General features: G+C 41.5%; 1 protein-coding gene across 3 annotated transcripts; it reads left to right on the plus strand.

Moving 5' to 3' along the window:
* Nucleotides 1-12,010, plus strand: tefa (TEF transcription factor, PAR bZIP family member a). 3 transcript variants are annotated; one of them, XM_035403878.1, is made up of 5 exons: nucleotides 2-260; nucleotides 6,869-7,297; nucleotides 7,962-8,182; nucleotides 8,892-9,103; nucleotides 9,733-12,010. In XM_035403878.1, exons 1-5 carry the CDS (start codon nucleotides 152-154, stop codon nucleotides 9,764-9,766), a joined length of 1,005 nt encoding a protein of 334 aa, XP_035259769.1. In that variant the 5' UTR covers nucleotides 2-151; the 3' UTR covers nucleotides 9,767-12,010. The 3 variants fall into 3 exon arrangements, with proteins under 3 accessions (XP_035259772.1, XP_035259769.1, XP_035259768.1); XM_035403877.1 differs by lacking the exon at nucleotides 2-260 and adding an exon at nucleotides 2,616-4,422; XM_035403881.1 differs by lacking the exon at nucleotides 9,733-12,010 and having other exon boundaries at nucleotides 1-260; nucleotides 8,892-9,107.
* Nucleotides 12,011-12,122: the final 112 nt, after the last annotated feature.

Genomic DNA, 12,122 nt, shown 5'->3' on the forward strand with positions numbered 1-12,122 from the left:
GAAAACATCCATCGGAAGTCTCAAATTCCCAGGTGTCCGTAGAAGTGGCAGATAAGTCATTAGAGACGGACGAAGCTTTGTGCTAAGCTGCAGTTTCAGAGAGTTCTGCATCCGGGCTTTCAAAAGACTGATTTTCCTAAAAACGGTTAGGATGTCTGCTTCACTTCACAAAAACGTTCTCGGTGACTCGAACGACATTCCAGAAATATTTAAAGCTTTGCTCGAGTACCCGTTCTCTGCTCCTGTTCTCGATGACAACGGTAAGGGTGTAATCATGTTCGTGAAGAATCAAGGCGACTTTGTTAGTATTCATCTTAATTTGATAATTTTATGTTGAATTGAGCTGATTGAAATGCGCTGTAAATTCACCTGCATCCTTGGTGTTAACTGCTTGTTTATTAACATGCTGAAATATACATTTACATTAGCAATATTACTGGCATGTAGTTGGTGCTCTTATCCAGAGAAACTTACACGACCTTTTTGAAGCATTCTACATATTCATTTTTACAACTGGGTTATATACTGAATCAATTCAGGTTAAGTACCTTGCTCTAGGATACCAAGGCTGTGGCCTACCTGGAATGAAATCAGTCAAGTCCAGCTCCCTTCCCATTATCATACACTGCCACCCCAAGTATAACATTAAATAGTATTTGCAATTTTTATTGTTGGGACCGGCGAGTGCATTAATATGTGATAAGTATGTTTTCATAAAGGGGCATAGATGCTTTGAACAGCCATAGCTGAAGCTACCCTTTGTTGTTGTTCTGCAGCGTCAGACACATTTCCGTGGGAATGGTGGCTCTGTACCAGTGTTCATATGTGTAATTTCAGTTCTTTTGCTGACTGCCAGTGTGTAGATTTAGTCTTCATTCTGAGGGCTAGGAACATCATGTTTTGTGTGTGTGTGTGAGAGAAAGATCCTGTTGAGGACTATGCCGTCAGAGTACAAAGGTTCTAGTATATTGATGAGTTGTTTTTCAGTTTGGACATCTTACTGAGCACCCCCTTAGCCTGGGCCCCTGACACTAACAGGACAGTGCAGCGACCCTCCCACCCAAAAAAAAAAAGCAAATACACTGTTGGAAAACAGGAAAAGTAGTCGCACCCTACTCCCTACACCCAACCCGCCCCACCCACACACACACACACACACACACACACACACACACTCTGTATGCACGTTTATGACACTGGCAGTACGTAAACACACCCTGACAGATGTGGCTCTAGGGCTTCGGTGTCCCTGAACAAGGAAGTTGTTGTGGCCCCCAAAGTTTTCCAGACATAAATTACACAACTGAATTGTGTGGCCCTAAACGACTGCACAGAGTGCTTGTACCAGTGACCGGCTCTGCACCCTGACAGTCAACCACGCACCCCGATAGGCGTGTATGCGCCAGCATTGCCTGCGTCTCAGTGGTCCTGCAGGGTTCGGTTTTTTATATGGCTTGCTGCGCTTCAGTTCAAGAGGTTCAGCAGCGCCCTACATTCTGCAGTGGACAAACTGCCTTATTACGTCCCGTAGATGTAATATAATATATATATAGTATATTATTTTTAAAATGTTTTCAACACTTTCCAAGTTACTCACGCATACAATATAAAGCACAGTCTATGGGTCTTGAATTGAAACTCTCAAAATCTAGGTATATATATATATATACACTAATCAGCCACAACATTAAAACCAGCTGCCTAATATCGTGTAGGTCCCCCTCGTGCCGCCAAAACAGCTCTGACCTGTCGGGAGCTTTTTAAATCATGTGGAAATAATTCGCCCTCTAACAATATCTTAGCTTTTTATAGCCCTGTAGCAACTAATAATGTCATAAACTACCAATAGTGTAATAACTCCCATTTCAAATTTTTTATGTAATAAAAACCAATAATGTAATAAGTAGTAGTAGTGTACTTTATTGATCCCCTGGGGGAATTTGCGCTGTTGCAGCATCAAAGACAACAAAGTAACACGATCAGATACAAATTTACAGTAGATACAATTATTCCAAACATACTGTTAAAGCAAAGTTTTTCAAAGCCAGAAACTGGAAAAATTCTTGACTGGCCCCAATCTGAAACCAACTGAACATATGTTTCATATTCTGAAGGGAAAATTTAAGGCAACTAGCCCCGGAAACAAGCAGGTGCCGAAGATGGCTGCAGTACAGGCATGGCAGAGCATCACCAGAGAAGATGCTCAGCACCAGATGTCTGTGGGTCATAGACTTTAAGCAGTCCCTGTTTGCAAAGGATATGCCCAGTACTCAACATGACTACTTTCATTTATAGAAAATGTATCCTTTTCAAACATTATGGAGGGCACGGTATAGCTCCTATAATGCGGGATACAATGATATGGGTAATTTTTTATTTAAAAAAAATATAATTTAGAAATTACCCATATCCTTATAGCTTTGTTGCAGCTGTATTCCACATGGAAAACTCCACTGTCTGCTCTTTGAATTTAAAGCTTGTTCCAAACCTAAATCTGGAGTTGGAACTGGGCTCTGGGGGTCTTTGTGAGTCCTTAATAATAATAATAATAATAATAATTATTATTATTATTATTATTATTATTTAGAAAATAATTGCTGTCACTTTGTGGACTGAATCATTGAGTCACGGTGAACTAGAATAATTACTTCCAGCAGTTGGATAATGAAATGCGTGAAGCTTAGTTTATTTGGGGAAACGGATCTGTAGGAAATAGGTTGTTAAGATGAGAAATCAGAGCCTGTCCTTTTTTTCTGAAACTTTGATGTAGGTTTCATGGTAGAAGAACACGGGAGAAATGTTCTGCTTAGTACATTATGTTCTCTGCACTTCAACCACACTTGCAGGCACGCAGGCGCACAACTGCACAGTTATTACTCCGCGTGTCTGTTTTGAGAATATTTCTTATAATTTGGGTATTTGGCGAGTATGTGCCAGCTTTAATGTGGAATTTTAAGTGGTAATCGTTTCTGTGTTAATGTGCGTCATAATTTTCATTGCTTTAAATATTTACTGCGTTGTGTATTTATTTGTGTATATAGACACAATGATAAAAAGTTTACTCGAATATGTAGTATGCTGGCATTTTAGGTGCGTATTATAATTTAGGTTTTCATATTTATGGCGCAGTATTTTGTTTTTTGTTTTTTAATCGTTGAAAGGTCGTTTCTGGTGTAACAATAATCGCCCTTCAGCTTTCTGTGCCCTTTCGGTGCCACTCTTGGATGACAAGCATTTTCTCCAAAAACTACGATTTCATCACCCAAAACGTATTCAAAGTCACAATGACCATGCAAAAAATTAAAATAAACCAACGCAATAACTCTTCCTCAGACAACATGTGTGCCGACGCCCCGCCCCATACGTGGCGCGCGCATAATAAATCCACCCCCGGTGTACCGCCCCTTTGTTGTCACGCAGAGACAGCACGTTCGCGGGCGTGTGAGCGACTTGCAGTCTTGGATTAGCAAAATAGCCTACGTAAATTAGGCTGCAACTGAAAGAACTGACTACTGTATCATGTCCCTGTTTTGTGTTGTTTATAGCCATCTGTCGCATGCATTACATATTATTCAACAAAATGATGACGAAGCGTGGGATTTTTGATAAACCGTAGCCTAAATAAAGATAATTTGTACACCACTCCAGTTTTCCAACTACATTGTTTGTTGTGATGTTACTGCACGACAGAAACGATTCGGGTGAGAGTCTATACAGTTATAATGTCGTTAAAAAGCCACGTAACATACGTAAACATTAATTCACACGAAAACATATGCAATCCCCAAATAAATTGCATAGGCTAGGCTACTTGACATGAGTATTGGGATTCTATATTATTTCAGTTGCGGTCACTAATCAACGGGTACCCCAACACGTATGAATGAGTCTCCTCGTTGACCAATGGGCTTTCAGAGTATGAAAAGATACTCCTTCCTTTGCCTTTATTATTCGTGTGGCTGGACCACAAGCGACATATCCGCATTTAGTGAGCGAGTAGAGAGAGGTGCGGTCTCTCATGAATACCAAAACGGTGTTCAGTAGCAACCCGGGGAACTGGGTCAGACAGGCGTCAGGCGCGTGAGAGTGGCAGTACGACTGTGCTAATAGACGTTTTGGCTCGGCTGACTTTAGCAGAAAAGGATATACCGACATAAGCATTAAATTGGCTTTTAGAATACATAGTAAATATAATTACAGAAAGAGATATTGGACGCTACGCCTTGTGGGTAGTAATCTCCCCGAAGAATATTGGTTTTTGTTGAATTGACTTAAGGCAGCGAGGTGCTGTCTTAAAAACAATGTCTGTGGATTCGACGGTCACCGTCGTTTTGGACTCGGGTCCTCCGAGTTCGTTTCCCGTTGTATTAAAGAAGATCATGGAAAATCCCCCTCCGAATATACTTGAAGAGGGAAACGAAGGTAAGGTTGAATTTTTCTGGGTTTTCTGGGTTTTCTGGGTTGGACTTAGTGCTCGCGTGGATGTGTGGAAGGACCTGAATGGAGCCGAATTCCTTTTCCCGAATGATATGTTGGGAGAAAAGCACACAATAAAATGTTATATATACATATATATATATATATATATATATGGTTTATTCCGAATAGTACAGCTTGTTCTTTATGATTTAAGTAATTTGGTACGCAGAGTTTCGAAATGATTTCCTTCGAGGTAAGTGCTCCCATTCAGAAACTTTCAACTATTTCATTCATTTTTTTGTGCTTTACAACATAGGCTATTGGCTTGTCCTTGTACAGGACGACCCAGAGCATGGATTGATTTTAGGATTGTACGTTTAAAGGCTTGCATGTTCTGCATTGTCCTGAGCAAGGACTGCTTGTACGTTAACCGTAGTATCTGCGGAGGTCACCCTGTGAGTGTTCTGGTTTGAGAATAGAAAAACCGAGGGTCAGAAATGCACCAGCTTTTGTGGGGAAAAGGGCTTACAATGCGTTTCTGTTGTTGTCGTGTGTGTTAGCAATATGAGCACTTTCCTCCCATGTTTCATTCTGATTTTCCATGTCTAAACTATCTAGTTCATATAGCACTGTGGACGAAATACATCTTTAGATATTTGAAAAGTTCACAGTGGTATGTGTAAACATGAATTCATATGAAGAATCACTGTATGAACACTGTTTAAGAGCTACTGTAGTTACCAAAAGTAATAGTTTACAATATGGTACATGGTTGGACCCGAATCAATTATAAAAATATAGCTTCAAGCAGCAATTAAGAGGGCCAACCAATTATAACCACAAATGCCCAACTACCAGTTCTGTCATGTGTAAGCCATTAATTTATTGTGTTTCAGGTTCTGTGTTGTAGATGTCAGTGTTGTGATCATATTGTATCATTATGTTACTTTTTAAGCACAACATAATGTTGCTATACACTAGAATTTAATTGTAGTTACAGTTAAAGATTGAATTGTTTTATTCTGCTTTAAGGTATGAAACCTGCATGTAAATATATATTGTCATCATATAACTTAGATTTGACAAGCTGAACTCAATGTTAGAATTCATTTATCACTTGTATTCATATGCACAAAGACTGGCCATGTAAAAGTATGCAGTTCATTTTTGTTATCATACTGACATCTTGTAGCCATTTGGTGTAACTCCACTGTGAAATGAAATGCATATGAAATGACTATAATGAACCATGTGTGGATACAGTATTTGTTGTTTCCGATGTTAGACAATCTCCAACTGTTTCTGACAGAGGCAAACACATTCCAGTTCAAAGTTTTAACTGTTTAATTTCTGGAAACATAAAATTGTAATACAGTAGTGTCAGAAAAAACTTGTAGATTACATCATTTTAATATGCTTTTTGGTATCAGTGTGTGCTAGACAAGATACTTTAATTGTATCTTGTCTAATTAAGTTAGTACAGATCATTACTCAGGCAAAGGAAACTTTTTTAATAAAAAGGTTTTTGTGTCTGCATGTAGCCTATTAATTGGTCACACAATTGGAACTAATGTCATGTGCATTGTCATTTTTTAATTGTATTTTTATTTTTTACCAAAAGTCAGACAGTGGTCATTTGGCAGGACCTAGATTTGGTTGTGCAACATCGATTTATCTTTTTCAAAATTAATCTAGTCCGGGATTTAGCAAAACTTGTTGCAGTTAATAATTAGTTGAAGGAGTATGGCAGTTTATCAAGAGCAAAGAGTTGTTATTGTATAGTTCTGATCCTGAAATGTTACGTGCAATGTTACAATTTGTGTTTGGGCATTAAACGCAACTTTGAAACTACAGAAGGGGATAATAATGGTAGTTTTCAAAGAGAAAAAACAGTTAAGCACTTCGTAAACATGTTAGTCTTCATCCTATTTGACTTGCAATAGAGCTATTCATTTCATCCGTTATATCAAATGACCACAAGGTGGAAGTCAAAGGCCAAAAATGAACTACATACCCATACATGGTCTATATTTGTATGATAATAATACCAAGGAATACAATGGGGTGCCTCATACCTTTATTGATTGATCCTGAATAACAACATAGTAGAAGCAAAATGATGATGATAGTAAATCAACACACAAATAATTTCTATAAATTATGTAGCATTTGCTCTTGGTGGGTGATCACTCACTGTCCTTCAAGTCTCTCTCTTTCTCTCTCTCTCACACACACGTACACACACACACACACACACACACACACACATCCCTGTCCATCAGCCTCTTACACAACATTTCATACCCTTTCATGCTCCTGATTACTTCCATTACTTGATTCTTATTTACCGCCACCCCTCACCCCCTTTACACAGCATGGCTCCCACTCCTCATCCTGCAGCGCTGTTTATTGTCTCTCTCTCTCTGTTACTGTCATCCTGTCCTTGCAGAGAAAGACAAAGACAAGCTGTGCGAGCCTAGCGACGGAGACAGCGGGGAAGGGGGGGTCAGCGGCGGGATGGGTCCGTCGGCCGCCCTGACCCCCGCCATCTGGGACAAGACCATCCCGTACGACGGGGAGACCTTCCACCTGGAGTACATGGACCTGGACGAGTTCCTGCTGGAGAACGGCATCCCGGCGTCCATGGAGGAGGAGCTGCAGAAGAGCCTGAGCAAGGACGGCCCCGCCCAGGCCGAGGCCAAGGCTCCGCCCACCTCCTCCTCCAGCCCCGCCCCCGCCAAGGAGCCCCCCGTCACCCGGACGGCGCTGACCACGGTCAGCCTCCTCCCCATCGTGCAGCTGGAGCAGGAAGAGGAGGAGCTGGTGACGGTGACCGTGTCCGAGTCGGGCGACGGCGCCAGGGCAGCGGGCAGCGCAGGTGAGGGGTGGCGGCGTGGGGCGCAGGAGGCGTGGCATAAACACGCTGATGTGCGCATCCCAACAGACCCGTGAGCAGGGCAGAGTCAGGCAGAGAGTACAGGAGACTGGAGACACAGAGCTGATCCTCAGGGGGCCACAGCCATACAGAGACAGAGACGCCTGAGAAGTAGCGCAAATCCACATATACGCTGTAGTGATGCGAGCGCGGGGTAGGGTAGTGTGAAATTTAAATGGAAATTGTAATTCATGGGCTGCTGGGTGGCTCGTTCGGTTATGGTCCCACACTGTGGTGAATGGATGAGCTCCGTGGTCTTGGATTTAATCCGGATTGTGCCTGTAGCCCCATAGGACTTTGTTTAATTGGCTGTGGCATCGCCCAGGGTATGGGAGGTTTTAGTTGGTTAGGGGCCCATATTTCATTGCTCTCTAGCGACACCCACAGGCCGGCAGGCCCCCCGCGGACTGCATGCCAAAGCCGCATATGAGAGGCCTTCATCCGACTCAGCTAAAATGTTTGTGTTGTGACTTACGCCAACATGCCGCGTGCAAGTTACTAAGAGTGTAAATGTGACCAAAGGCTCTGTTTTGCTCTCATTTAGATTGCTAGTCCTGACCATTTCGTTTAGAACGTTTTCAGAGCTTGGTCCTGTCCCTCTTCTCAGAGGAGAGCCCCAAGCGGGAGTGCGTGACCCCCACCCCGATCGACCCCGACGAAATAGAAGTGGACGTGAACTTCGAGCCGGACCCCACGGACCTGGTGCTGTCGAGCGTGCCGGGCGGCGAGCTGTTCAACCCGCGCAAACACCGCTTCTCTGAGGACGAGCTGAAGCCGCAGCCCATGATCAAGAAGGCCAAGAAGGTGTTTGTGCCCAACGAACAGAAGGTGAGCCTGGCAGCCGGGGCTGCGGGGAGTCTGCGCGGGGACTAGCGGGTTTGGACTTCAGTAGGATAAAACACAATGCGGCCACGTAAGATTATCCCCGTGTTCGCAGATATGGACTTCGTGTTTGCAACAAAGGAATGGAAAGTTCAGTTCCTAGCCTGCTGTGAGAACAAAAGCTCGGTACAAAATGTTCTGTTGCAGTCCTCTATAAAGCACGTTACACAAACCGGACTGGTGGAACTTAAGACTACATGCTTTGGATAGGCTTCAAGTCCATATGTTGTGAGACACAAATATGTTTTGTTTTCGGTACAAAAATAATTTATAGTGCCCTCCAAAATTATTGGTATATAATTAAAAAAAATATTTCCATCTTGATAAAGGTGAGCAAAAAGGCTGTGTAAAATGAACTCTTTTTTTTTTTTTTTAATTATGGGTTTTTTGTAAATGGTCTTGGTTCTTGCTGGATTTCATTATTTCATAGTCTAATACCAATGGCCATAGATACCAAAAAACCCATAGATACCAAACAACCCCATATCATCAAAGTTCTACCACTTTATTTCACTGCAGGTGTCAAGAACTCAGGCTAAATAATGTATAGGTGATAAACACTGCATTCTCATAGGCTGAGGAGTCGTATCTGTCGATTTCATCTGTAAACAGTAATGCCTGTTCCACCCCCCCCCCCCTTTCTTGGTCCCCTCAGGACGAAAAGTACTGGCAGAGGAGGAGGAAGAACAACGTGGCGGCCAAGCGCTCGCGGGACGCCCGCCGGCTGAAGGAGAACCAGATAACGGTGCGGGCCGCCTTCCTGGAGCGCGAGAACACCGCGCTGCGACAGGAAGTGGCCGAGCTGCGGAGGGACTACGGCCGCTGCAAGAACGTGCTGGTCCGCTACGAGGACAAGTACGGGCCGCTGTAAGGGACAAAAAAAACGACCTCGCCGGCCCGCTAAACACACCCACTGCAGGCTAAACAGACACTGACATTTTAACAAATTCAGGTGCAGCCACTCTGCCATTGTTATCATTTACATCCAGGCTGAATTCGGGATCGAGGTTACGTCACTTTTATGTGACGTGCAAATCTACCTTTACAGGTCAGCCAGTAGAGTGCTCAGAAGAGAAGGAGTCCATGTTCCACGTCTTTAGATGCCCAGTTCAGATTTAATCAGTTATGATTCAGTTTGGAGGCAAAAGAACGCGTTAGAAATTACACACTTCGGCCGTGATTTATCAAGACCTTTTGCACGTGCAAAACCTTTTAGCACACGCAGTGCTACTAACACAACCAATGACTGGTGCAGAACAAATATCATGACCAATCATTGGTAATGTTATTGGTTTTGTGTGTGCTAGAAGGTTTTGCATGTGCTAAAGGTCTTGCAAATATATACTTCTCAAACAATAATATACTTGCAAATATCAAACAAGATAGCCCACCAGATTATTAGATATCATAACCCTGTTTAATTAACCTGAAACCTGCATGCTCATCCTCTGCTGCTGTGATGTGATTGACTGACCTTTTTCTCTTTTGTTTCAAAGTGCCCCAATACAGACAGAGGAGGACGACCTGTAAACCTTTATTAATTTGTTTTTTTTTTGTGGCGAGGGGCAAAAAAAAAACAGACGGTAAAGACGTGGCAGTGGAGACACGGAGCAGAGATGGCAAAAGAGACGAGTACAGGAGTATGAATGAGTTTTAAATAAGCGTTTCTTGTTTTGTTTTTTTACTTAACACTTCCTACGTGTGTGTGTTTGTGTGTGAATGAGAAGCGTGCAGCTTCTCCTGTATATAAACAGTTCTTAACACACCACGCGTTTGCATTTCTATGCTGATGCTTTGTATTCTTATCAAATGTTAGTCAGATGACTGGCAGTGGTGAAGAGAGATACTGAGTACATTTTTATTGTGACGGAGAGAGTTATAAAAATAAGATTCGTGGAAAGGCACTTATTTTTAAAAAAAGAAAAATGGCAATAACTTGTTCATGAGTCAGTTTGGTTTAAATGGGATTCCTCTGTGTTTACTTGTTTTTGTGATTTTGACAAGGAGGTGGACATTCTGTTACCAGAATATGTGGTGTTATAGTGGATAAGTGGATTGAGTCAGACAAGTGTTTTCTTATTGGAGACATTACTGGCATATGGAACAAACCACCACTCAGAGAAGTCGATTTAGACTGATAAAGCACAGGAGATCTGTGTGTCTGCATATTTAAATCTTTCTGTCATGTACTTCATACACACGTGCATCATATATACAGAACCTTTGCTGATAGACTTGTTGGTCAGATTGTAAATTTTGTCAACGGGTATAAGCAGTCAATCGTTTTCACTCATAAATCCAAGTTACACGCTTCTTGTTTTAGCTCAAAAAAGTATAGTATAGTCATAAGTTACAGCATTTGTACATAATCAGTCTTTTTTTATTTTTGTGAAAAGAAAAGCAGGAATACCATGTGATGTCAGATGAATAACTCCCTTCAATGTATTGGTTTTCAACTCAGTTTTGTTTTCTACGTAAAACTTGAATTTAACTTTAATTTATTTGAAACCTCGCCAATTGTGTAGAATATCTTATTCTTTTAAGAGCAGAAAGACTTCTTCTGAAGCTCAGAGTACAGTGCATTCAAACAACCGGGACCGGGGTTGAGAACCAGTCTGTGGCTATAGCAAGCGGCCAGTCTCTCAGTCGCAGTTTCATGCAAACTGGACGTGCCAGTTTAACCAGGACCCAAACCTTCAAGTGTCTTCAGCCAGTTTGGCACAACACTCAGTCCACCTGTTTACACTGGGATCACATCAGAACATATCAAACTCCAAAAAAAAACTATTATCAGGGTCCATTCACTGTTATTGTAAAGCTCTGCTTTATATTAATTCTCCTATCAAGTACCTCTTCGTGAGAATTGTCCTGTGATTCTGAAACAGTAAGGTTGTCTTTTTGTCACACCTGTAAAAAATGTTGTAAAAGTGCAATTACAATGCTTCCAGGCTGTTTCCTTGGCAAATTTAGCAGTATGTGTCTCCAGTTAGCCTAGTAGCTGTAAAGAAATATTAAAAATGCAGTTGTAGGAACACTTATGACAAAAATCTAAACGAGCGCCTAAATACAATATAACACTGCACATACTCATGTCGATGATTAAATGGAATTTATAGTCTCACACAATAGAAATTCCTGATAAGAAAAATAGTTTGCTTTGCTGTGCTATTAGTAATTAAAGATCACTCTGACAGGAAGTTCTGTTCCATGTGTAGGCAAAGGCAACATTCAGCATTCAGAGCCTTGTCATATGGCTTACGTGCAAATGGCAAAAATGTGTTTTCTCACAGCGACTGTGCATTTAGCATTGTAGCCAGACTGAAAACCTGGTTTAATGCGCAACAAATTAGAGCTTTGGACAATTGTTGTTTGATCAAGCGATTCTCCTAATTGGGGTTGTTTTATGTAAATGTAAAAGCATTTCCATCGTGATTTTCTTGATCAGACCGTTTAAAATAATGTGATGTGTCAGTTCTTAAATACTGTCATACGGTGTCACTTCAAGGCTACAAAAACTACCTAAATATGGTGACCAGATTGTTGAGACATTGACAATTGAGAAAATGGCTCCATGTAACTGTTATGCAAGTCATTTCAGAGAATGTTGGCTGTTGTGAATTTGAGTAAATTCTGTGAAATGGTCACATACTTTCATACAATAAAGTACCTTTAACCAATAGCAAAATATAGCACCAATCTCAAGCTGTTTTGACTATTTTGCCATGAAAGCTGTAATGTTATAGCAAATAAACTTTCATAGTAATGCCTTGTAAAGTTTTCTTTATTTTTTTGTTGTGATTGTATTGTGTATACTGCTTGGTATTTCACCTTGACCGCTGTATGTCCTCTTCTCTGGTCTGTACATATTAGTAAAATTTAGATCAGT

Source organism: Anguilla anguilla, chromosome 2, assembly GCF_013347855.1.
Source record: "Anguilla anguilla isolate fAngAng1 chromosome 2, fAngAng1.pri, whole genome shotgun sequence".
In the NCBI taxonomy this organism is placed as follows: Eukaryota; Metazoa; Chordata; class Actinopteri; order Anguilliformes; family Anguillidae; genus Anguilla; species Anguilla anguilla.